This window comes from Rhododendron vialii, chromosome 5a (assembly GCF_030253575.1).
Source record: "Rhododendron vialii isolate Sample 1 chromosome 5a, ASM3025357v1".
NCBI classification, from domain to species: Eukaryota; Viridiplantae; Streptophyta; class Magnoliopsida; order Ericales; family Ericaceae; genus Rhododendron; species Rhododendron vialii.
In genome coordinates, this window is record NC_080561.1 from 31041976 (window position 1) to 31069921 (window position 27946).

At 38.4% G+C, this 27946-nt stretch overlaps 3 protein-coding genes and 1 non-coding gene across 4 annotated transcripts in view; all 4 read left to right on the forward strand.

Moving 5' to 3' along the window:
* LOC131325252 (endonuclease 4-like) overlaps positions 1-27946 on the forward strand; it is a 92082-nt gene that overhangs the window by 3284 nt on the left and 60852 nt on the right. Inside the window, exons 4-7 of the mRNA XM_058357407.1 lie at positions 5049-5116; positions 5273-5346; positions 6000-6158; positions 7438-7617. Coding sequence (XP_058213390.1) covers positions 5049-5116; positions 5273-5346; positions 6000-6154 — 297 coding nt within the window. The 3' untranslated portion in view covers positions 6155-6158; positions 7438-7617. The remainder of the gene's footprint in view (positions 1-5048; positions 5117-5272; positions 5347-5999; positions 6159-7437; positions 7618-27946) is intronic.
* LOC131327812 (uncharacterized) lies at positions 6969-9260 on the forward strand. Its single transcript, XM_058360943.1, has 6 exons — positions 6969-6986; positions 7438-7617; positions 8233-8314; positions 8404-8511; positions 8753-8809; positions 9091-9260. The coding sequence occupies exons 1-6, from the start codon at positions 6969-6971 to the stop codon at positions 9258-9260; spliced, it is 615 nt and encodes a 204-aa protein (XP_058216926.1).
* On the forward strand, positions 18568-18723 carry LOC131328205 (U1 spliceosomal RNA). Its single transcript, XR_009200475.1, has one exon. It is a non-coding gene; the product is annotated as a U1 spliceosomal RNA (small nuclear RNA).
* Positions 26176-27724, forward strand: LOC131327814 (toMV resistance protein Tm-2(2)-like). The gene is made up of 3 exons (XM_058360944.1): positions 26176-26322; positions 26393-27299; positions 27720-27724. Exons 1-3 carry the CDS (start codon positions 26176-26178, stop codon positions 27722-27724), a joined length of 1059 nt encoding a protein of 352 aa, XP_058216927.1.

Genomic DNA, 27946 nt, shown 5'->3' on the forward strand with positions numbered 1-27946 from the left:
CATACGCAAAGTTCACCAAAAGGGACTTAAGAAGTACATCTAAAAAAAACATAGGTTGTCATTCAACATAAACATAAGGGTCATTGTGTCCTCCAATATCCCAATAATCATACTGGCTCTCGTTCTCATTTGGAAAATCATCAGCAGCATCATCAAAGTTAGGCTCCTGATCATCTTCATCTAACGTCAATGCCTCTAAAGATGGTGGTTCAACAATCTCCCATGCAATATCCTCTTTGTCAAGTAGACTAGGCTCTTCACATACCCAATCATCCAACACATCTATATTTTCAAGACTAATTGGGTCAATTGTGTCTTTTGTTCGCCTAATAATCCTACAAAAATAATTATCACAATTTATAAAATCCATTTTGAAAGCATATTAAATAAAAATTAAGTAACAACTTTTGAAACAATTACGTTTCTCGAAGCTTTAAATTATAACGTACATAAACTAAATCATTGAGTCTTTTGTGCTCTAGTCTATTCCGCTTCTTAGAATGGATAAACTCAAACGTACTCCAGTTTCTTTCGCATCCAGTTGCACTGCAACATTGGCTAAATACTCGAATAGCAAACCTTTGTAACTCTGGAACTAAACCTCTGAATTGCCCCCACCATGAAACTAAAAGATTGAAAACTTAACAATTTACTAGATAAAAATTCAGCAACTTTCAAGATAAAATAGGCATATTGAAAAAGAAAAGGTTACCTGGAGATAGTTTCCCTCGTTGACGAATAGCAAGTGGCATATTGAAGTCGCCTGTTGCCTGCTTGTATTCCTCAATTTGTGCACTTATTTGGTCTTGCAAATGCTCATCTGGCACCAAGACTGTAAGAGCTTGAATCATTCCTCGATCAACTTCCTTTTTCTTCTTGAAAGAAGGCTTAAAGTATATTGTAGGATTGAGAAAGCAACCAGCAGCATGAAGAGGGCTGTGAAGTTGCCTATCCCATCTAGCATCAATTACTCGAATGTATGGGCCATACAAAGAGAGCTTATTGTTGAACCTCACTTTAATTGCCTCTTTTGCCTTATCCATTGCATCATACAAGTACCCCATTACAGGCTTTTCATCACCATCAGTTATACGGAGAACCCTCACCAAAGGTTCACTAACTTTCACCACAAGTTGACAATTAGACCAAAATTCTCTATCCTCCAAAAGAATTTTAGCAACTTCTTTCCCAACATTACATTAGCATATCGAGATCCAAGCCATTTGTCACTAGTGAACATTTGTCTAAGCTCTTTTTTGAAATTTAGAAGGCATTGAAGGCTTAAAAAGTTTGTAGCAAACCTTGTGATGCCGGGACGACACAAGTCTCTACCATTTGTGAAGTCTTTCCTCATTGTGTTGAGAACCCACGCATGATTGTAGATGTATCGAGTTACCTACAAAAGTTATAATCACAATTGATAAGATTCATATTCATAGCATATTAACTATACAATATACATAACATCTTAAAAGTTACCTTTTTAGCCTTTTGGATGGTAGCATCTATGTGTGGAAAGTGTTGAGGTTTTGCAAAATTCTCCAACATCAAGTCCAAGCAATGAGCCGCACAAAGAGACCAATAGAAGGATCCATAATGTGCTTGTAACCTCTTTACAATATGCATAACATCTTAAAAGTTACCTTTTTAGCCTTTTGGATGGTAGCATCTATGTGCGGAAAGTGTCGAGGTTTTGCAAAATTCTCCAACATCAAGTCTAAGCAATGAGCCGCACAAAGAGACCAATAGAAGGATCCATAATGTGCTTGTAACCTCTTTCCTGCCGTTTTGTAGGCAGCCTCATTATCCGTAACAAACTGGACAACATTACTTGGCCCCACTAGTTCAACAATTTCACAAAAAATACCAAACAGTGTGTCTGCGTCTTTAACAAGCCCCGATGTGTCAATTGACTTCAAAAACATAGTCCCTTTAGGACGATAAACAAGAAAATTTATAATCGGAGTTTGATTTTGGCTTGTCCATCCATCAGACATAATTGAACATCCATAATTTGCCCAAACCTCTCTAAGTTCAAGAAGATACTCTCTAATTTCACGAACACTATTGTTCAAAAGAGGGCATCTCAAGTCATGATATGAAGGACCCTTGAAGCCCGGTCCAACAGCTAGCATTGCATCAATCGCCGGTTGATAATATGGAGATAAAGTCGCATTAAATGGAATGTTAGCATCATACCACCATCGAGCAACCGCCATTCTTGCTTCATCAATGGTTTGTTTAGATGACAATGCACTTTTTATAGAAGGTTGGGCACCCGGCATTGTTCTTGGAGCAAAAAATCCACCAATTGTCTTACTTCTTTTCTTTTTGGTCCCCAATGTATCTTCAGACGTTCTTCTATCAAGTAAAGATTCCTCCTCCTCTTCATCCAAAGCTTGATAGGAAGCTCCTTCTCCAACTGCTTTGCTAATTCTCTCCCTCCTTTCTTTCTCTTGCTTATACCCTTCAAGCGTTTGATTCATTTGCCATTTTACATCCATCGGCACATTTTTACAAGCTTCCACCTCTCCCTTCACTCCGGCAAGATGTTGTTTTAATCGTGTAATTCCACCACCTTTAAGGTGCTTATTACAAAAGAGGCAAATGGTATTATTCTTTTTACCCAAAACCAATTTACCATAAGCCCAAGCAGGGTCATCAGATTTTGCGGGAGCTGAAGTCATTGATGGAGCATGACTAGAAGCATGATCACTTGTCATTGATGGACCAGAAGACATTGTTCCTATAATACCAAGTTATTGAACTACTTAACAGACAGTATAAAAAAATAAAGCTTGTAACATCAGATCCAACCTAAAGTAATCTGAAATGTGCGCCCACAAACAAAGGGATTTCCTAATTCATCTAAACTACTGGTGTACAAAATGCGATCTTTTTTTTTTAATTTGTCTGGCAGTCAAATAACAACTCAACTCAAGCAAAAAAACACATCAGCAAGTTATGTGATCTACTTCTGTCGAATAACAACTCAACTCAAGCAAAAACAATAAAACACTAAAAGATTGACAAATCACCAATGGTACAAAATATATACAGCATAACAGCCAACTCAAGCTCACGTCTTTTACAAATTCTTGATGTTTTGGCCTCACAAAAATCGTCAACTGCCCCTTACAAATTTACAATATAAGGCTGAAAAAGAGCAAACTCGCGTTCGGCAAGTTAAAATTTTACTCGAGATGCCCTCGTTATGAACATCTTTGATGCTAGTTGAATTTATCAGTTTCGACTTACAAAAACTAGAAGAATGGACATCAACATCCTACAATCGAGAGAGAGAGAGAGAGAGAGAGAGAGAGAGAGAGAGAGAGAGAGAGAGAGACCTGATCGATGAGCCGGGGTGAGATTCACTGATCGCCGTCGCCCAGATTCCAGATCGATGAGGAATTGAGGATTGAGGCGTGATACTTGTTTAGGCTTTAGGGTTGTTGTTTTGAGGTGAAATTACGGTTTCAGGACGTCATTTAGATATTATTACGAAATTACCCAGATCTGCAAAATCTAGGCTGAAATTTCCGGTACTCCGGTACCGGCCGGTATTTTCTGAGATGGCCGGTATCGGGCGGTACCGACCGGTATCTGGTCCGAAACGGTATTGGGGGGTTAGGGTACCGGTTTCTCTCAAATCCGGTACGTACCGGCCGGTATGGTACGGGATTGATAACATTGGTTCAGATCTTTCAATGATGATACAAACTATTCAAAGGAACATCACGGTGGGCTCTTCTTGCATTGTCAATGATTGTCATTATACTTGCATGATTACCAATGCACAGTTTCCACTAGAGGGCATACATGTATGTAGCATCACTGCATGACAAAGGGTACCTATGGGCTTCAGATCCCTTCTACCGAAAATCTGTACCAACTCCCTGTACCAGCAATAGAATTCTGCTACGGGTCCGTAGTGAACTTCTGTCAACCCCAGCAATTAACGCCTTGAAAATGTAATCATAGAATTATGCTTGAAAAAACCTCTTAATCCAGGAGCTCCCTCCTTCTCCATCTCAAACTCTGGGTTACCTACCCACTAGTCTCACCTTCTAATATTTAGAGAGAAAATCAGCAGATGGAGAGATTCGTCAAACACCTGTCTTGTAATAAAATTAAGAATGCAACTACCTTCTTTTTAAAACTGAGGAAGAAGTTTGATTAGTACAATGAAACATGATTAACAGTAGCCAGAATTGTGCCGTAGAAGTTTTCCACTAAAGAGCACTTTTGTACACAGAAGAGTCTATACCCCCTTTTAACCCAGCACCCAGAAAAGTAGTTCGCTGCATTGAAGAATGAAGTGTTCAATGATTCACTGCTGATATGAGCAGTGGTGGAGCCAGCAATTTACTTCAATGGGGGCAATATTACCCACTTTTGCAGTAGACCCAGACGCATTTTCATAGGTCGCACAGTATTTCCTTCATCGATGCAGCCAAAGGCGTGTCACTCTTCACAACGCTGAACCATCCAATTATCATCCTTCATAGGTTACCTTGCTTCTCAACAACAAAATGGATTTTTTGGGCCTTTTCCTAAACAAAAGCACCTTTTGTGGAATAAAATTCTCCGGGATTGAGTTAAGAATAACTTTCTTGAATCTTCAGAAAGTGCTATAGACTAAAGATAACTTTGGAGGGAGCATGCTTGCAATATTTGAGGATTAATATATCGCAATGGTAAAATTTAAGGGGTAAAAGTGACTTTCGAAAAAGCTAGTGGGGGCAGCTACCTGCACTTGCCCCTCTATAGATTAGCCATTGGATATGAGATCCTAATACATCCTGCATTTCACTTTATTTTTTGAAGCTATTTTTTTTCCCAAACTCGAATAATAAACACCTAATGATTATCTACAACTGAAATTCATCTTTTGACTGCTGATTTGAGTTTTGCTTTGAAGTATTTTGTTGTGTTTTCCAGCATGAGTCCGACCTGAAGAGTGTTATATACCATTCAACTTCTTCCCCTGTGTGTGTGTGTGTGTGTGTGTGTGTGTGTGTGTGTGTGTGTGTGTTTGTGTGTAACAGGATGGTTGGTCCAATGACATCTTACCTTGGGAGAGTTGCTCACTTGATCAGACAGCGTGTCCAGACCCATAAGTACCCCCATGCTCTCGAGCTATTGGTTGATACGAGAAGCAACTTTTCTTTACCCCCCTCACAAGCACTCATCTTTCAAAACTTCAAAAGCAACTATATCCAGGTATAATTGGGCTTAGGTTCTATGGCGGTAATGAATCTTTTATTTGCAGATATGCATCTGAAAGCATTAATTTGGCCTGCAAGTTTGCCTACAGAAATGCCACACCAGGAAGCACTTTAGAAGGTACATAATTGATTCTCTATACCGTTAAAACAAAAACTTGGCCTCTTAATGTGCTTTTAGCTTTAATCATACAACCTATGCTCCTATTAGATTCATGGAGGACATTGCGACTTGCACATTGTGTTTGATGTTAGATTTAAAAGATATATGATAGTAAGACAGTAGATTCGCTTTGTTCACATGCAATGATTGAAATTTACGGAGCCATGGATTTTGTTCTGGGAGCTTCTGCTCACCATTAATTTGCTGTAAAGGGGATATAGTTCAAGAAGTATTCTAAGGCAGCTTATGCTTTTGAATTTTGATTCACGGAGGTATCCCAACATGTTTGAGAATGATAAGTTCATTAAACAGAAAGACACACTGCCTTCTTTTCATCACTGACAATATGTCACATGTTAACGTGCAAGAGATGAGAACCATACAGCGATTGGCCAATTGCACTGTGTGACTGTCAACATCATCTCCTAGTTAGCAGACTTCCCAATCTATTCATGTAATTCTGCTTTAATGAAAATGCCTTCCAAATTTGCGATTATGTTATGTAATATGTCGTCACTGACCTACGTGTTGAGTTTCAAGAACTCCGTGGCTTGTATTAGTTTTTTTTTAGTTATGTATCTTACCACTTTCCATTTGCTGTTACGATTCAGATGATTACTTCCTCTCTCGGCTGGCTGTTGTGGAGAAGAGGCTAGCTCAAGGTGGGCTTCGCTTGGCTGCAACCCTTAACCCTTATCCTGGGTCTGGAATGGTCTGGAACTGTCGAGGCCGTCGGGAGGAACGTCACTCGGTGGAAAATCGGTGACCAGGTCTGCTCAACTCTCGTTTTGATTTTGGAGGTTTCTTTCGTGTTAGGGAAGAGATTTGATGGGTTGTTTTATGCTGTGTGTATGGGTATTGAGATTAGAAGGAACAGCAAATTAGGGTTTTTGATTGAAGGATTAGTTGTAGTGAGGAAATTGGGATTTTTTGTTTGTTTATAACGCCGGTGTCCGGGCAAGCTTACACGAACCTCGACATCTGGGATGAACCCCACTGCCCACTTGCGGGAACCCCCAAAGTCCCAGGCCTTGACCACTAGACTGACCCCTTAGGGTAGGACATTGGGATTTTATGCTGTGTCTGGTTTTTGTTGCTATGTTTGAATGCTCAGAAAAGATATGGAAAAGAGAAGAAAATGCCATTTTGAACCTTACCTTATTTGTTATTGCGATGTCTCAAACTTATCACTTTGCAATCTGAATACGGTCTAACAAGACTGAAAGATCAAATACAGTTAGCTTTGTGGGGGATGCTACAGTGGTACTTACAATGGACAAAGATGTGATACTTAGTACCAAATAAAATACTGCACGAGTGTACAGTATTTGCTTCTGTACAAAATACAGTATCCCTCGCATTGCTAAATTACAATATGAATTTCAGGGTCATTTCATCATAAGTCATAAGAGCTTAACATGGTTCACTTACGGGAAGAAGCCAATTCACTTTTGCTCAATAATTGTTTAGTTGCGGGAATGTTTTGCATCAACTTGTTGGGTTAATGTGCATACCAAATTCCTTCATCTTTGCTGATTTTCTCCTTTTGTACTTTTCTTTTCTTTTCTTTTTGGGTGGTGATGTGGATCGTTGAGGGGGTTGGTTTGTAAGCATCCATTGCATGCAGTCTAATGTGATGTTTGATTATAGTTCAATCTAAATGTGCTTATCTGCAAACTTTAAAAAAAAAAAAAAAAAATAGTAGGAGTATGTGTGACTCAATATCTATTTGAAAATGGGTTTGATTCGTTACTTCTTGTAATCAAGTTTGAATGTTATTATCAAAGTGTCAAACCCCAGCAAGCCTCTATAAACTTCTGAATGATTAACCATTTTGCCGAGCTAAGCATAGTAGAGTCGAGGCTATTTACATTTAGCGTATGCAATAAAACATCTATCTCTTCCTATCAAGTAAGCTAGAAAACCATGAAATAGAGTTTGGCATATCCTCTTGTACTCCTTGATGGTTATTGATCCTTTCGATATCCTGTTACCGTTGGAAGGAGAAGTTCGTAAGCTTTCTTAGTAAATGAGAGAGAGGTTTCGCAGGTATGTGCTCTTCTTAGTGGAGGAGGGTATGCTGAGAATGTGGCTGTACCCACTGGACAAGTTCTTCCTGTTCCAGCTGGTGTTTCTCTAAAAGATGCTGCTAGTTTCCCTGAAGTGGTGTGCACTGTTTGGTCAACCGTGTTCATGATGAGCAGGCTATCTGCTGGAGAAACATTCCTGGTAATTTATCATCCCTTTCTGTTTTTTTCAGTAGCACAAATTTTCACCACTTTGTTGTTTGGCTTAGAAATACTGAAAGGTCATGAAATTCTACTGTACTTGTTTTTTTAATATGAAATTCTACCGTACTTGAATTGGTTGATATTGAGGAACTTACTGTGGATATTTATGGATAATATCATGGTGTATGTAAGTTCTGCTAGAAAGTTTGATTTCTTCTCAGAAATGTTACCCCTTTATGATTAAGATTAGAATTGCTGAATTTGTCGCAGAAGTCAGAAAATGAAAGCCTTGCTCATACTGTTATCTGGTTTTCATGTTTTTAAGCCTTTATATATGGAGTTATGCGCCCTTGATTTTGTAACCTCTAGGAAAACAATGAAACCATAAGTGGACAATTTACTTTGTTTAAATGAAGACCACATTGGGATGTTGAATCATAGTATGTTGGTCTGAAAAAAAAAAATTGTTTTATAAAGTCATAAAGTGGTCTTCATCTTGGTGCTTGGATATGCTGTCTGTCTACTCGATTCATTAGTCATTACAATCTTGTCCAATCTTAATGCTGAAATCTAACTTGAAGCTGTTGACAAAGATACTTATACTCTATGACAGATACATGGGGGCTCTAGTGGAATTGGTACATTTGCGATCCAAATAGCGAAATACCTAGGAGCCAAAGTGTTTGTCATAGCAGGTTTAGTAAGCGCGTTTTTATCTCATAATATGTGTGAGGGTGAGCATTATTGGAGGTTCCATTAATCTTTGACAAAGCTATTTCACCAGGAAGCGAAGAAAAATTAGCTGCTTGCAAGGATCTGGGAGCTGATGTGTGCATCAACTACAAGAGTGAAGATTTTGTTTCACGTGTGAAGGAAGAAACGCAAGGGAAAGGTATATTCTCTATAGCATGACGATTATTTCAACCTGCTGTTTTGATTTTACTTGTTCATCCAATCTGCTCGTTTTGGAATCTAAAAAGAAATTAGACACTAATGTTACTTGAAAATGCTAGTAATACTCTGGCGATTTGCAGATTGCAACAACACTTTCTGTTCCAAAAAGTTTTGTTTTTTAGCATTCTAAAGAGTTCCATAATTCTTTCCTTTAATTTAAACTTTTCCTGTGGGTGTAGAAATTTCAAGATCGACTGACGAGAATTTAAAGAAAGTGGATCTTTCGGATGACAAATGTGAAAAAATAAAAGTAGTCATAGTGCTCCTAGAATTGCTTTTTTAAATGGAGATTTCCAAAATGTTCCCTTTAGAGAAGATTTGGTGTAATCGGACCTTGATTCAAGGTACGAGTATACCTCAATTCTGTTCCCGATCCTTGTACAGTTTTACCACATTCCAGGGTGACCTAGGTTAGACATCACCTTTTTTGGCATCACACCCATTCATTGGGATACAATATGTAACCTTTATATTTTGGCTGGTTTAGAAAACTTAATGTTGAAACATCTGACATCAGGTGTTGATGTTATACTGGATAACATTGGAGGACCCTACTTTCAACGGAACATTGACAGCCTAAATATGGATGGGAGGCTTTTTATTATCGGGTTTATGGGTGGAACTGTAACAGAAGTGAATCTTCTGGGTTTGCTTGCAAGGCGCCTCACAGTGCAAGGTATATGCTGAAGCTCTTGTCTATCTTTTCGAGTTGAGTTTTGTCTCCACTTAAAGAGCGTGAATATTACCCTCCTTCCTATTGGTTGAAATGGTGTGGATTCCACCACTAAGTGATGTCATGTTTATCATGCAATACACATTTTGGTAAGCATGGCATCACTTTGTGGTGGGATCCACATCATTTCAACCAATAGAAAGGAGGGTACCCTCTTTTAAGGAGGGTGAACAAAATTGCACTCTATTTTTTCCCACTACTTTGAATTACTGATCTAATTACATTTTTTCGTTTTGCTTGATAGTTTTTTTATTGGCATATTGCTAGAATGCTAGAGAAAGTAATCATGGTAAAAAAGGCGAATTAATTCAATTTGATGAAAGATCTCGAGGCATAGTCCTCCTATCTAGTCCACAACCACCAAGTGTTATTAAATGTTTTTTTTTTTTAGTGGAAGGGTAAGAAATTCATTGGTAATATGATGATTACAAACTACTGCATCACTAATACAACTGTTACAAAGACCTATTACGCACAGGGAGGCACATAACACATCTAAATCAAATGAAGGATTCGAGTCCAACGATAAATTGATCAGACGGATAGGTGTCAGAACCACGCATGCTAGTTGTCGATGTCCAGCTATCACGATAGTTCCACAATTGACGATGCTTCCCACAGAGACTCTGACCAATGCCAACCTAGCGCGTTTGATGCCAAAATAAAGTACAGTCTACTTCACTTTGGGTCCCCTATGGTATAAGTTGGCAATCCCATGATTATGCGTCTGGTAGTCTTTGGCAATCAAGACTTCTTAGTGCTATTTTCATCACATCTCACCATTCTGAACCACTACATACATGGCCACTCCGTTTTTCACCATGGCTGGGCAAGGTATTTGACTAATCCATGTGATGAATTCCGTGTTGGCCCTATGGTAAAGTCCAAGGTGCAGCTGCTTTAGGCCCCTTAAAGTATGCAAATTTTCTGCAGGCCTTCTATTTTTGGTACCCACTATTAAAGTATAAGAAAAAAGATACTCCCTCCGCCCCAAATTTCTAGCCCACGAATAATCGTGTAAAGGTAATTTATCTGACTTATGAGTACTTGTATTTGTTTTTTTAGAAAGGTAATTTATCTAACTTACATTTTGTTCGTACGAATTCATAAAGGGACTAATTTTTTATTTTCACTTTAAGCCCCGTAAAAGTCGGCCGGCCATGGCGATGCAAAATATTTCCTCCAATTCTGAAACCGCTTCCCTCCATTCACAAGTCATGGGAGAAGTGCGTCCCGCACACTAGATTATCATATGCATATGCTATACTCCAGAATTTTCTTGGTCATCAATACGACCTGTCCTTAATAGAACTGATCTGATTCGTCCTTAATAGAACCGATCTGATTCTCTGAACCATCGGAATTTCGTACTTCTGTCGGATCCTCCCTATCTCCTGATAGAGCTTGTGTAGGCGTGTAGGTAGATGTTGCCTGGTAGGGCGTGGAACCGAGTGAGGAATATGGAATGTTAGCATCTGTATTACACAAAAAGGCAAACTTCACTTTACCCTCCCTCTTGTTGTTTTGCCCATGTGCGGATTACTTCCCTCTCATTTGGAAATCAGTATCAGCACATAAACCCTTATGATTTGTGGACTATAGTGCACCTGTCACCTGATTCCGTCCATGAGTATGGACTATTGCCTGAAGCGAATACCTTCGTTGAATTCATCTGGGGAACTTGCTAGTTTGACAAAGATTGCAATTCTATACTACTTCTTGAAAGTACTCCCTGTACTCCCCCTCCGTTCCTTTGCAGTTTTACTTCGTAAATTCAACTTTTTATTGATCATTACACTGTAAAAACAACTTTTTTTTATATATTTACATCTATGAAAACATCATTATTACACTTTTACCCACTAATTTTTTTTTCAAAATATTCCTATAATTTATTTGTAGGGGCAAAATAGAAAATGTAGCAACTTTTACTCACTAATTTTCAAAATGAACATTTATTAAGGTACAATCCAAAATACTGGAAATATGAATACTGGAATCTTGATGGGGGACGTAGGGAGTAACAACTTTGTAAAAGGGGACGGAGGGACTAACAACTTTGGAGATGGCTTCATGAGTTCACGTTGCTAAAATTTTCCAAAATGTACAATGTTGATCTTTCGCTTTAGAACGAAAATTTCCAGATTTTGAATTTAAAAGTAAATGCTATTATAAAAAGTTTTAAAAAAAATATAGTAGAGGCTAAAATATGTAAAAAAACAAAAACAAAAACAAAAAAAAAAACAAACAAACAAACAAAAAAACTAGCATGTCTTTCATGAAATATTTTCATTTTCTGATTTTTCTTGTCAAGAAAAATGGTTTAATTCTAAATATTTTAATGAGAGGTGAAAAAAATTTAACTAAAACTATTTTATTTAGACCAAACCATCTTTTTATTTGTATGAAGTTTTGTTCCTCACTTGAGATGCTATTTGAAATAATGTGTCATAGTCTGTGTTGGAAAAATGTGAATGTTCAGAGTTTATTGGTATTTTGACCCCAAAATTAAAACGGCATCCCTCACCACCGGAGTTGGATCCCATCCTAGAGAATTTAGGTACTCCCAAGTAAGAGCCGTTGAAGCTGTTGGCGTTGGAAGAATAAACAAATCACATTAAGAGATGGATACGAAATTAATGTCTCTTAAAGTGGGTGTGCCTGGTTTTTGAGAAATGCTACATACACTACACACTTTCACTACACCATCCACTACATTCTTTATGGGACTCATTTTGGGTCCAACAAAAAATACAGAAAAATATTCATAAATTTTAAAATAATATTTTAGGGGGCCCTGTGAAAAATCAGCTCTAACGGGTATCGATAAATATTATTTCTGGGTTCATATGTTCGAAACTGCGCAGTTGAGCATTTTCACTCTTATAAATTTAGAAATAATACTTACTGATACCGGTTAAAGCTGATTTTTTGCAGGCCCCCTAAAATATTATTTTAAATTTTTTGGATATTTTTCTATATTTTTTGGTGGACCCGATATGAGTCTTATAAAGAATGTAGTGGATGGTGTAATGAAAGTGTGTAGTGTATATAACATTCCTCTTTTTTTTTATTCGTTTATCCTCATATAATTTGGGTAGGGGAATAAGTACTTACGTGAATCGAACCCTCCTCATATGAATATAAGGAATGCACCAATTACACTACACTTTACTTGCGACTTGTTGGAAGGTTAAAAGTCACCATTTTCACTTCCATCCCACTTTGCTCAAAGTCGTAAAATTTGACGAATAGTAAAGTCCAATTATATAGTCTTGTGAATAGTTGATACCAATTATATGAGGTTAAGCGTGATGGTGATGTTAGTAGAAAAAGTCAAGAAGATATGTTAAATATGTTGTCGTAATATGAGTCTAAGGACAGTAACTCATCTGTCATTATTTTCCTCCTTATACCTATAAAAGGAGGGCACCTTATCTTTGTAAGAACCAAGTCAGTGTGTTTCCAATAATACTTCATTCCCTTGTGTTCTATTGCTCTCTCTCAATCCTAATCTACTTTGTGTTTGTACCCATTTCGTGTCTGTAAATTTTGGTATCAGAGCCAAATGTTTTCCATTCTAACTTAAACTCCTTATGAGAACTTCTTTTCTAAAAGAAAAAACTTGAAGCGTATGCTCTGTTTTTACCTTTTAAGGATCATTCACATCAGAAATTCATTAACTATTTTGGTTAAAGAATTTTGTATCAGTGAGTTAAAAGTACATGAGACTTTGGCTTTTGAGCGATGTGTCTCGGTTTATCTACCCTAGAATACAGAATTTAATTAATCAAAATTGGTTAAAGTTCTTAAATTGGAAAGGAAAAAATTTGTTATATGAGGAAACGAAGAACCCGGATTTTTACCTAAAAATGCATTATTTGTTTACTACTCATTCCTTCGCCGCCTCATCTCTTGTTCCTTCACGATTGTTCACCAACCGAAATTCCTTCGCTTCTTCTTCAAATCTTGAGTACTTTTATGAATTTAAATATCTTCTTGATGATAGTAAGGTTCGCCTTACTGATCTCTCTTTTTAAAATCCCTATAATACTTTTGTTAGACCACAAACATCTGTAAAAAAAGTCGTCACCCAACTCTCGAGGAAAAAAATGATAGAATGGGTGGAGGATGAGGCAGAGATTTCTTTTGGGAATGAAATCTCCATTGTACCATCATGTTTTGGGATGAAAGTTGGATTTGATGATTGAACTGGTATGGGCTTTTGTTGGTTTTCTCATAAGCTGTAACCCAAGACTTTGGGAGAAGCTTGAGAAGCTCAGAACGGAAAATTTAACGTGGAACATAGACACAGGAAGCTTGGTGAGGTGTGTTAACAGTTAGAAAAATAGCTTCATCTGTGGAGGAAGGTAATGACATGTCTAAAGTATAGTTTTGAAGGCGATAAGTCATTTGATAGTGAAGGGTTGTTGCATATGTGGTAGAAATTTAGGAGGCGTCACCAATTTGAACTTGAACCTTCAGAGCTGTTAGCAGATGAGGATCTGCTAGTACATGTTGAAATTGGGGTAAAAGGTAAAGACAACAGTTCCAGCATTTAACGTGATTTGGACTTTAGCAATACATGCATGCTGATACTATATAAACCCGGTGTCTACCAAAACAAGTCTAGAAGTAACAGGTAAACTTTTTCTGCCGTAGAAAGTGACAGCCAGTCTGATTGCTCCAAAGTGAAGATGAGTAAATCCTTGTTGTTGCCAAAGGCGAGGCAAATCAACTAGAATTTCCAAGGGTAAAAGTTGTTCAGCTTCTGTAGCTGTTATGAAACATTGATCAAACTTGGAGGTTTGGACATACTCTTTTACAAAAGTTGATCGTTTTGTATAGAAGAGTTGGGTGACGGTCATTTTTACAGAGATTTGTGGTCTAACAAAAGCATTATAGGTATTTAGAAAATGGAGATCAGTAATGGAAATCTTACTATCATCAGGAAGATATTCAAATTCATACAAGTACTCAAGATTTGAAGAAGAAGCGGAGGAATTTCCGCTGGTGGACGATCGTGAAGGAACAAGAGATGAGGGGGCGGAGGAATGAGTAGAAAACAATAATTCATTTCTAGGTAAAAATATGGGTTTTTCGTTTCAACTCATACAACAAATTTTTTCCTTTCCAATATAAGATCTTTAACCAATTTTGATTAATTAAATTCTATATTCTAGGGTAGATAAACCGAGACACACCGCTCAAAAGCCAAAGTCTCAACGTACTTTTAACCCACTGATACAAAATTCTTTAACCAAAATAGTTAATGAAGTTTCTGATGTGGATGATCCTTAAAAGACAATCACAAAGCATATGCTTCAAATTTTTTTTTTTTAGAAAAGATTTGAAGTAGTTTTGGAAAAGAAGTTTCCAGAAGGGGTTTAAGTTAAAATGGAAAACATTTGGCTCTGATACCAAAATTTACAGACACGAAGTGGGTACAAACACAAAGTAGATTATGATTGAGAGAGAGCAATAGAACACAAGTGAAGGACGTATTAATTGAAAAGCACAGACTTGGTTCTTACAAAGATAAAATGCCCTCATTTTATAGGCATAAGGAGAAAAAATACTGACAGATGAGTTACTGTCCGTAGACTCATATTACAGACATTCTACATAGACTTTCTTACGACAACATATTTAACATAGCTTGACTTTTTCTACTAACATCACCATCACGCTTAACCTCATATAATTGGTATCAACTATTCACAAGACTATATAATTAGGTATATTCTGCCCGAGTTGGAGGACATAAAGGGCTCACATGTTCTGTAGGAGGAGAAGGAATGGATAAAATCGGTTGCGACCCATTTACCACACGCTGTCAAATCAGACTGAATCACCACCAGCGCCGTGTGCCTGGGCTAGGCTTGTGGTTGGGCCAGAGGCCCACTTGCGTTATCATTTTACGCCCCAGAGCCTTCAGTTGTTTTAGCCTAGGACTTGGACTCGGGTCTTGCAGGTTGGGCCATTCCAGTTCAGTCCAGAAGTTAAAGAGGCTGAGACTCTTCAGTATAGCACCAGTTTTGAAGCTGGAAAGGTGGAATGTATCCCACCAGTGCATCTTCAACACTATTCTCTACTTTGCCGATTAAAAAAAAAAAACACCCAAAATCTCAATCTCATCGTTTCTAATCAAACTTTTATGATCCGAACCGTCCAATGTGTTTAAAACATGTTTGTAAGAGTACTCGCTAGAAATCAGCTCAAAATATGACCGAGGACAATTTGATCCAAACAGTTTTTCATAAATGTCTATATATATATATATATATATATATATATTATTTTATGAAAAACTGTTCGGATCGAGCACTTTTCAGTCATATTTTGAGCTGATATCTCGCGGGTATCCATAAAAACACGTTTTAAACACATTAAACGGTTCGAATCATCAAAATTTAATTAGAAACTTTGGGGTGATTTTTTAGTTGTCCCCGGAAACCGTCCCGATATATATATACACTTTGCCTTCACTTTTTCATCTACAAATTTAACACTACTCTCTGTTGTTTGCACTCTATCCGTCCTCAATTGCAAGACTCATTCCAATTGAGAGGGAGAGAAATGGGGTGGCCCTGTTTGCACTCTATCCGTCCTAGATTATTAAAAGACCGTGGCAAAAATTTGATTGGGAGGGAGAGAAATGGGGTGGTCCTGTTCGGTTTGGATTTTGAGAGAAATTTTTGAAAATAATAAGTGAAGAAAGAGAGATTAAAAAAATTATTAAAGATCGTGCAAAAAATCCCAAAACAAATAAGGCTGTGCTTGGGCAAATTTTGAGTTGTTGAGGGGAAATTAAAGTGGTCTTTGTCCAAAACAATAATGTCGACTTTTTTTACTTAAAAGTTGTCATTGTTCAAAATATTTGGGTAAAAGTAAAAAATATTTACTTTTTCGATTCATCTCATCGAGACAAATCAATAAGTAAAAAAAAATTTGACGCAAAACTATCAATCGAAAAAAAAAAATTAAATAAAGACAAAATAAGAAAAATGAAAAAAAGTTGTAAGTGGAGCACCACCTAAAAGTGCAGGGCGTAAGCTGAAATGTGAAATGACAAGAGTAATTAATTTTGAGTGGTTGAGGCCCTGAGGGTAAATTAAAGTGCTGAAATGTGAAATGACAAGAGTAATCTGCCCAGTCTTCTTTTGGTTTCAGGTGTTGTCCACGGGCTAGTTGGCTTGGCTCTATGATAGCATCATTAGCATGGTGGTGGTACGAAGAGACATAAATTATTACTCCCTTTTCTATTTTGTGGTTCTTCTGTCTCCAGCGTAAAATGTAATGGGACCATCTACCAATTTTACACTACTCTCTATCGTTTGCACTTTTTCATCTACGAATTGAAACTTTGGTGGGTCGTGTTATATTTGTGTTTGTGTCAAAAAGTAGTTGACCCAAATTCTTTAATTTCATATCGTGTTAACGAGTCGTGTCCGGAATTTCCACCTCTGGTGAACAATTGATTGGAGAGAGAGAAGAAAATTCAGACAAATAATGGGTAAATTGACCTTTGTGGCATGAATTTGGAAACGGTACCACCCATTTGTGCAGTGCAACGAAATAATTTGAAACAGTTGAAAAAACATGGAGAGTAATCAAGGGGACCACCAATGTGCTCAAAGTCAAGTGTTTCATACGCCGCTGTGCATTTTTGACTTCAAATGAAAACCAGACACTAATTAAACGTGTGGGTTATCACAGTTGTTCGATGATAGGGTGCTTGTCTAAGGTCTATTTAAGCGGTAGAACCTATGTCATAATTTGTGTCAGCAAAGGTTGGGGTCTACAGTCTTCTATGAGTTATAGAAACAGTTCCTATAATTAAAAAACTAATCCATATGAGACAGAGGAATATGCATTTCGGGTTAAGAAGATGTGAAAGTGCCTTTCTCTCTGGAAGAACGGTGCGTTCCGAGGTGTGCACTGCTCCTTCTCTAATCCGTTGAATGCAGGAAAACTAGACTAAACACAAAAGTGAAAAATTCGACCAAAATACGTAGATCCCGCTCGAGCTGGAAAGGCAGAAAGAAAGGATGATCGCTTTGCCTCTAATTGTATAGCCTACAGGACGGACATTATAAGTAGGATTTCGCTTAAAAAGGAGCGATTTCAGGAATCCAAAACGAAGAAAACAAAAGGAAATATTCTCTCATCTTTTCATCGTGGGACCGGATACCCGACATTAGTGAGGGTAGTTGTGAAATCACAGGATTTAGCAGCGGTCACTCTGATTGTGTTACTGAATTGAGCTTCAACAAGCGAGGATAGTGCTACGAACAAAGGTTTAATTACTCTAATTACTCCGCCTAACGCATTTAGAACAACTTCTTGATTCTCACACCTGTTGTTGCTGATGCAATGAAGGCCTTGGTTTTTCGAAAACAAGAGAGTGGGGAAGAGAATCTCCTCCTTGAGAATTTCGCATGAAAAAATGATGAGCTTTAACTAGTGTAACCAAATTATTTTCTTTTAGGCTAATACCCCTCAACATTTCTCTTAATATATAATAATAACATTTTCCGTAAGATGACAGCATTGGATCGATCCCACATTCGGTAGGGTCTCTCAAATGTTGGATTTTTTGAAGGGTTCCAACCAAAAATTAATTGGCAATAGGCGAAGTAGCTTCTAGAATATATTAACCAAGTTTGAGTGGCTTAAACAAGCAATATAAGACAAGTCTAATATTCTCCCTCACATGCAGTCCGGATGCACGTGAAGGTGATGACAGACCGGGAGACCTGAGCTATTGACTCAGGTGACGGAAATGACATAGCTCTGATACAATGTCAGATTTTTTGGAGGGTTCCAACCTAAAACTAATTGGTAATACGTGGATTAGCCTCTAGAATATATTAATCAAGTTAGGGTGGCTTAAATAAACGATGTGGAACAAATCTAACGATTAAAGTTCAATTTCTCAAGGGCTATACCCTACCTCTCAAACATCATCATCAATTATTTGTCAGATCGCTGTAGTGGCCAAAGCCCTTTGAGGTCCCTTTTCCACAATCAATGGTGTATATTTTCTTCGTCACCAGATGTGATTAATAAGGAATCCGAGAAAGTGAAAAGTTGAAAGAATCTCATCTTCTTTTTATTTTTTATTTTTTAAAAAAAAGTTTCCGAGGCACAATTTTCGTGGGAAACTTGCCTTAAGTCCCCATATCGAACAAACAATGATAGGAGTGTAATATGGTACCAAAAAAATGTATAAATCAGACTACGTTGCATAAAAATAACATACTTACCTGGACGGGATCAATGGGATATCAACGAAGCCTATGGCCAAGGTTAGCAGCCTCCATTGCATTTGTGAGGGGTACTACTTATCTAAGGTCTATCCAAGTGAAAGAGTCTACGTCAAAATTTGTGGCAGTGGGGTTCGCAAGGCCTAAGGCAATTATGAAGAGAAAGTGTTAATAGATATGTGTTTTTATTATGTCGACGCAATATCAGTTAAGGGAGAAGTTTTTTTTTAAGAAATTAAATAGGCAATATCCTATTTAGAAGACTTATTTAGGTGTCCATCCTAAAACGGTGTTAGGAATGGGTCAGAAAAGGACGTGGGAATGAGATCTTTTCATCAAAACTGGAGAGAGAGAGAGAGAGAGCAGCACCACTGTTGTTCGATGAGAGGTGTGTGAACGCAAGCTTACGCTGGGAACTATCAGTTTCAAAGGAACGGATGAGGTTGAGATTGAGGAAATGAGGTCACACAGCAACAGAACTCATCTAGTCCTCAATCATTGGGGATATGGGTGGAAGAGAATTCGAGACAGACCTAATCTTTGGCAACGTATGCACAAAGTGTCTGCTCTCAGAATACCGCACAAACAATGGCTCTCCCTATACCATCGAGGAAACGAGGTTGAGAAACAAAATTGTTGCAAGGGTCTAGGTTTTGAATCCAAGTGGATGTTGTAGGATTAATGAGGAAAATTGCTCCATCTGTTTGAGTCAGATTTCTACTGGCAAACGTGTTAGTGGTTACAAAATATCTGATGGGAAATGCGATTTTGAACGGGATAAATACAGGATCACATAAAAGATGGTGATCTTTGACTGCTTCAAACTTACCTAGACTGTTTAAACAGTTTAACCGTTCATTGGCATGATATAGATCTTGGAAGTTTAATTAATTCCCTAGTTAATACGGTTTAGGTTCCCGACGAGGAGAGCTTTAGAGGGAATTTCATCTGGTATCTGCAAATTTAATTACCCAAGTATGGAAACTTCTTACGATTTTTGTATATAAGAAGAATGTTGTGGTTAACTTCATTTTTCTCCAAGTCTGCAATTCCAGTGTGGTTGTTGTTCATCGTCAATTTGTTCAAGAGCTGGTTTTAGCATCGCAAGACTTAGAACTCTTTGGTTCTTGCTACCAATTTCTTCATTGGATAGATTTCTGTTGGGTGTCTCGCCACTGGCAATAAATTTTTTTTTTAAAAAGTTGCGCCTTCACAAACACCTATGGATTCTGATTCAATGGCAAGCGCTTGATGCCAACAATTTGTTGAGCATCTCTAGTTGACAAACCATTAACATGTTATTTTGGACAATGGGTTTGGTGAGAAGACTCGGACTATAGTACTAAACCTTGCACCAGTGATAATTGGGTGCCAATCTTCAAGCCTTGAGGACAAGGCTTACCATGATTGGGTGGGGCATGTTATGGACTGAATTGAAAATAGAGCTGCAAATGAACCAAGCTACTGACGAATAACTTGTGGCTCGGCTCGTTGAGGCTCAACTCCTTTAGTAATCGAGCCTTAAGGAGTATTAGAGATGCTAATGTTGTGCCAAACACGAAATTGAGAATATAACAAATCAACAAGCGTAAACAAGAACACAAGGATATATGTGGTTCCGTTCAAGCACAAAGCAAGAACGTACTCCACGGGGAAAAGAACAAGATGATTCACTATAAACAGGGAGAGAAACAAAGAGCCAGCTATACCCGTAACTCTACTTGAAGCACTAAACAGATATCTAGGGATAAATCTCTGGTGGAACCCAAAAAGGAGACCCAAACCCTTGGTGGAACCCTAAGAGCATAAACAAAACCCTAATATCTAAGCCCTTGAACAAAAGATCATAACCTTAGGAACCCCCAAGGTCCCTATTTATAGACAGGCACTAAATAAACCTAAACCGAATAGGAATAGGAATCTTAGTCAATTTAGGAATTCTAGTCAATTTCCAACAAATCTCCATCTTGACTTGAATTCCATCGAACTCAACACTATAGGCAATCCTCTCGTTTAATCGCTCATCTCCCCCAAAAGCCCCCCACGGGGCCATCACCAAAGGCACAAATGAGCAAGGCTCAAGCACGCCTGCTTGACCTTGTAAACGCGACTCAGGAAACCCAGTCGCACATGCCTCCAAATTGAGCCTCTCTTTTCTAACAGGCACCTCCCACCCAACGCATCCCTCCCGGATACACACGAAGATCTGCTCAAACTCCACACGAAGTAGATTACCGACTCCACCACGGAGTTAAAAACCCAATACTGAGTCAACCTCGAATTTACCGATGAAGAATCCAAAGATGTAGCACCCACAATCGTACTACCATCAAGCACATAGAGGTTATTCGATTTCTAACCCTTCATCAAAACACTAGCACCCTTCAAAACCCTCAAGACTCCACCTTTAGCGGTATGCTTCCAACCCAAAGAGTCAAGAGTACCCAAAGAGATAAGGTTCCTCTTCAAATCTGGTATATGTCGAACACCAAACAACGTCCTCACAAACCCATCATGCATTCTGACTTTAACTATTCCAATCCCAACAATTCTACAGGGCATATTATTCCCCATAAGAACTATACCACAGCTGACCAATTCATAAGTATCGAACCAATTCTTATTCGGACACATGTGGTAAGAACATCCGGAGTCCAGAATCCATTCAGTATTCGAACAGACATCACCGACACTCACAGAAAGAACCATAAGTGAATCGTCGGAATCCTCTTCAACAATACCAGCAACAACCTTCTCTTCAAAATTGTCCTTATTTTTCAACTTAGGACAATTTCTCACCATGTGCCCGTATTTCTTACAGTAAAAACATTTTACTTCCTGATTTGTGGAACGAGAGCCAGAAATACCTCTACTGCCATTATCCCTTTCAAAAGGTCTTTCTTGCACCATCAAACCCTGAGCATCAAAATCACCACCCTCTCCGGATACTTTTTTCCTCGATTCTTTTGAATATAAACTAGATTTAACATCCTCAATGGAAATCGTATCTCTCCCGTAAAGTAGGGTAGTAACAAAATACTCATAAGATGCAGGCAAAGAACATAACACAATAAGGGCTTGATCTTCATCATCAATCACAACATCAATATTTTTTAAATCCATAATAATTCGATTTAACTCATCTAGATGGTCTTTTACGGGCATACCTTCCCTCATACGAAACGTATAAAGGCGCTGCTTCAAATACAACCAGTTGATAAGAGACTTTGTCATATAGATACTTTCCAACTTCAAACAAATACTGGCAGTCGTATCCTCCTCCCCCACCTCGCGAGGCACATCATCGGCTAAACACAATTGAATCGAACTGAGTGCCCTCGCATCGAGATCCTCAAACACACTATCTTGGCTATCAGCAGGCTTCTTCAATTTTTCCAACAAAGTCTTGTGTAATCCTTGTTGAACAAGCAAAGCATTCATCTTAATACGCCATAAACTGAAGCTAGTGCTCTGCCCATCGAACTTCGCAATTTCAAAACGAGCCACCATTGAAACGATCACCAATTGCACAATACACAGCGGAAAACAAAAGTCTCGGATTGAAACCTGGCTTTGATATCAATTTGTTGTGCCAAACACGAAATTGAGAATATAATAAATCAACAAGCGATAAACAAGAACACAATGATATGCGTGGTTCCGTTCAAGCACAAAGCAAGAACGTAATCCATAGGGAAAAGAGCAAGAGGATTCACTATAAACGGGGAGAGAAATAAAGAGCCGGCTATATCCGTAACTCTACTTGAAGCACCAAACAGATATCTAGGGACACATCTCTAGTGGAACCCAAAAGGGAGACCCAAACCCTTGGTGGAACCCTAAGAGCATAAACAAAACCCTAATATCTAAGCCCTTGAACAAAAGACCATAACCCTAGGAACCCCGAAGGTCCCTATTTATAGAAAAACACTAAATAAACCTAAACCGAATAGGAATAGGAATCCTAGTCAATTTAGGAATTCTAGTCAATTTCCAACAGCTAATATAGTTGTATAAATCAGAGCAAGGTGCAACATTTGAACATACTTACGCTAGATGTTTGGGTCAATGGATGATCAATAAGGTCCATGGCTCAGGTTAGTGACCTCCATGGTTGCACTTCGGAGGGGTGTTCGCTTAAGGTCTACCTACGTGGTGGAGCCAATGTCATAATTTGTGCTACTGGGTTGCTCGGCCCCTGCCCTTTACAGTTAAAGGCATTTCGTGGTTCAGTATTTTATCAATCAGACCAATTGTCGAACAAAAACACAGATTTCACAATTGAAGTTGCCAGCCTTGGGGGTGGTTGTTTCAACCCAGACCCTGTTCAAGAATGTACGTTCATTTTGTAGTTTTAAAACCAAACTGAATAGGAGCACGAACCAGAAAGTTAAAAATGAAAGTAAGGAAGGGGAAGGGGATCATGCACCCACTTGCGTAGTGGACGAAAAAGAAATATGAAAAAGGTAATGAAGGGGACCTCTAACAGAAAATGAAAGAGAGAAGAATCTGAAACTTGATCTTCATTTCATTATATTGAACTTGACTTACAATGATTACGTATCCCTACTTATACAGAATTACACCCGAAATGAACATGAAATGAAATACAAGAATCAAAGGAATTTCACTCTACATTTCAATGGAATTACAATCTGCATTTCAATCTAACTTGCTAACTGCCAGCTAGACTTTGACTGATTGGTGGAGCTGACATCATTTGGAGCTGAGCTGGTAGTGCCTTGACCACTGTTACTTAACACACTCTTGCAAACTGAAGGTGGAAGAATTGACAACTTCAGTTTGTCTTTGAGGAATTGAAAACGACCAATCGTGAGAGGCTTAGTAAAAATGTCAGCAGCTTGCAAGTGAAAAGGAACAAACTTGATAACTAGCTGTTTGTTTAGAACTTTCTCACGAATGAAATGAAAGTCAACTTCTACATGTTTAGTACGGGCATGGAAAACTGGGTTAGAGGCTAAGGCAATAGCAGAAATATTGTCACACCACAGAACATGAGAGCAAGAAACAGAAATATGTAAATCCTTGAGAAGCTGACTTAACCACATTATTTCAGCAGTGGTATTAGCAACAGCCTTGTACTCTGCTTCTGTGGATGAGCGAGCCACGGTGGCTTGCTTTTTAGCAGACCAGGAGATAAGATTAGGTCCTAAGAAAATACAATAGCCCCCTGTGGAACGTCGATCGGTGGAATCACCGGCCTAATCTGCATCTGTGAAAGCAGAAAGTTGAAGAGAGCCCTTGGTAAAATGAAGACCTTGGTGTAAAGAACCCTTGAGATACCTTAGAATTCTTTTGACTGATGTAAAGTCATTGTCCATGGGTTTATGCATATGCTGACAAACAGCATTTACTGAGAAAGAAATGTCAGGCCTTGTAAGAGTTAGATACTGCAGAGATCCAACAATTGTTCTGTAGAATTTAGGGTTAACAAAAGGAGAATCTGTCCCTATTGGTACAGAGGCCTTCAAAGAAGAAGGAGAGGCACAAGGTCTGCAGTCCATCATACCAGCTTTATGAAGAACATCTTGAGCATATTTAGTTTGAGATAGCACCAAACCATCAGAAACTTTAAGGACTTCAATGCCCACGAAATAATGAAGAGAGCCTAGATCTTTGATAGCAAACTTAGAACCAAGACCAGCAATAATTTGTTGAGTCAGAGAAGAGTTATTTCCAGTGACGAGAATATCATCTGCATAGACCAAGACATAGACCAAATCTTGATTTTGAGAGTAGATGAACAAAGAAGAATCTGCTAGACTGTTGTGAAACCCTTGCTGAATAAGGCTTTTAAAGAGCATTTCATACCAGGCTCGTGGAGCCTGTTTAAGACCATACAAAGCCTTGTGCAATTTGCATACATGTGTTAGAAACTGAGAACTAACATAGCCTTGAGGCTGTTTGAGATAAACATTCTCTTGGATTGTGCCATGGAGAAAGGCATTGGAGACGTCTAATTGCTTGATATCCCACCCAAAGTGGAGAGCAAGGGAAATAACAAGTTTGACTATTGGTTGCTTCACTACAGGACTGAAGGTCTCTGTATAATCGAGGCCTTCAGTTTGTTGGAAACCTTGGGCTACTAACCTAGCCTTGTATCGAGCTATAGTACCATTTGAATTCTTTTTGATTTTATAGATCCATTTACAACCTATAACTGAAGCATCAGAGGGCGTGTTTGATAGCCGGATTGGGGCTTGGGATGGGACTCCAAAAGTGAAGTGTAGTTCAAGAAGTGTGTTTGGTTGGATTTTTATCCCATGGATTACAAATCCCATGGGAATACCAATCCACCCATTTGATGGGATTAGTCAACCCATGGGGGGGGGGGGGGAGGGGGGTGTTATTACGAATCCCATCCCCAGGGGATTGAGCAAAATCAGTTTAAAAACCCACCTCAATCCCAATCCCAATCCTAATCCTAGCCAAAACAAATATGTTATTTACAATCCCACCTCATTCTCAATTCCAATCCCAATCCTAATCATGTGCAAAGCAAACATGAATAAATGATTTATCCCCTCATTAATAATCCCACCTCATTCTCAATCCCAATCCTAATCCCACCTCATTACGAATCCCCCTAAAACAAAAACTGCAATCAAACACGCCCAGAAGGTAATGGAACCAAAGACCAAGTACCTTGTTGTAACAAAGCAGTGTATTCCTCTGACATGGCCTTTTGCCATTCAGGAAAGGTCATAGCTTCCTTAAAAGAAGAAGGTTCAGTGAGGGGAGGAGAGTGAACCAACAAAGAAAAAGGCTGTTTTGGAACTGAAATGCCATCTTTTAACCTAGTAGTCATAGGATGGGTAGGTACAGGAGCAATAATTGGTGCAGGAGAAGATGAGGAAATAGGATTGGAAATATAAGTCGGAGCTGACTGGGTAGACCTCCACTTGCGTCGTGCACGCAGGGAGTACTTTTATCTTTGGAATTAGTAGACATGGTTGATTACTCATTCCGTCCCAATTTGTTTGTCTATTTTTGATATAAGTGTTTTTAAAAAAATCTTGTATATTTCACAAGTTTATAATGTTTTATGTAATTTTAAAAATAACATATTATAGAACTAATTAAGATCTATCAAAATTCATATTTTAAATATATATATATAATATTATAAATTAAAACATATAGACAATTTTGTAGGAGGTCTCAAATAGTAAAAAAGACAAACAAATCGGGATGACGGAGGGGCTAAAAACTAAACTTTATAGCAATTAATTAAGGAGGGCCCTAATGCCACAACACAATTATTTAGTGCCACGACACTAATTAAAAATGGGTTCTCATAGTTGATTTTTCTTGGATTCCAAAAAGAAGAGAGGTAGTACAATACATGAACCTCGTTTCATAAAAAAAAATGAATGGACTGAGCTTCATGTATCCCAACACTCTCGTTCCAAGAAAAGAGTAATTTTCATCTTGGGAATGAGTAGACATTTCAAAGATGGCCATTGATGAAAGGAAATCTACAGAAGTTGTTAACTGCCTTGTGTAACCCACCTAAGATTAAAATTGTTCCCTGATTCCTCCTCCTCCTTTTTCGTAGTTGTGTTTCGAAGAAACAAAAATGGCAGAGGCTGCTATTCTGGGCGTAATAGCCAAGATATCTGGAGAAATAGCTGTTAGTCGAATCATCAAAGAAAGTTCTCGCATGTCTCGCGTGAGAAAAGACCTCGTTTGGATTGAAACTGAGATGAGACGCATTCAATCCTACGTACTTAGAAGATGCTGAGGCCAAGCAATTCAGAACAAAAGGAGTAGCCAACTTCATACGTGAAATTCAGGACCTTGCTTATGATGTGGAGGACATCATTGACACATATTTTGCCAAGATAAGCTTGATGAGTAGGACCCGGTGGGAGAGGCTTCTTGACTTCAGAAACAAGAGAATTGCTCATAGCTTTGTTAAAGAGGTTGAAGGCATCAGAAAAAGGGTCGAGGATATCAAAAATTCTCGGGAAACTTTTGGAATCGATGAATGTAGCCGCAGCTGTGAAGAAGATACATGGGATCCAAGACAATCTTTCCCTCACCTTGATAAAACAAATGTTGTCGGTTTTGACGATCTGATCAAAATTCTGGTGCACAAAGTCCTCGACGAGGATTCAAATCATCGTGTGGTGTCTATTGTTGGCTTTCCCGGTCTAGGAAAGATGACTCTTGCGAGGAAAGTTTACAACTCTGCTCGGCAATCAAAAGTTTACAACTCTGATCGACTGCATTTTGACTGCGCAGCATGGATTTGTGTTTCTGAGAGCCCAAACAAAAAAGGGCTTTTGCGCGACATCGCAGGGCAGGTGGGCTTGAAGAAGGAGAAGATGGAGCATAACGTTGAGACCAATCTATATGAATTCTTGAGCAGGAAAAGGTATGTGATAGTGATAGATGATATATGGCATACCAGGGCGTGGGATGCTTTAAAGATTGGCCTTCCTACGAATTCTGAGAATGGGAGTCGAATAGTACTCACTTCTCGGCATACAGACGTAGGTGTACACGTAGGCGGGCCAAACTCTGTACTTTTGCTGGAACCCCTGGATCAGGAAACCAGTAGGAGACTCTTCTACAAACTTATAGTAGATGATTTACAAAATATTTGCCTAACACATGATCCCCCGCAACTAGAGAAAATTAGTGAGCAAATATTAGAAAAATGTGGTGGTGTGCCACTAGCAATTGTACTAGTGGCAGGTTTGCTAAAATTAAGAGAGAGATCAGAAACTGCGTGGAAAGGGGTATTAGAGGATATGGGTCAAGAGGATAGGGGTATTAGCAATACACCATTTTTGTCTTTTATCTCGCTACAAGAGCGAGATCTTTTATCTCATTCTTTTTTGCTCTAAAATCTTTTATCACGCCACAAGGGTGAGGTCTTTTCTCTTTTATCTTGCCACAAGAGTGAGATTTTTTATCTCATTTTTTCGCCCTAAAATCTTTTATCACGCCGCAAAGGTGAGGTTTTTTTTATCTCGCCTCAAGAGCGAGGTCTTTTATTCCGTGTTAAAACCCACTTTTTATCTTAGTTTTGGAGTTAAACTGCGATAAAAAAATTTAAGCATCACTTTTTATCACACTTTCATTGAAAACCGTGATCTTTGTGAATTTCCTTAGTGTGATACATATCTATTATTGTAGTAGTGACTGTTTCATTTCTAATCTTGTCTCGTCTAGTCTTACCATACATCCACCTCAACATTCTCATTTTCGCTACACTCATCTTGCTCACATATTGGGTGAATGTTAGAATAAACCTTTAAATATAGATTATTGATTTCTTAATTTTTTTTAGCTCCACCTGCGCTACACCCAAGTCTAATTGAATGTACTTCCGCCCTTGT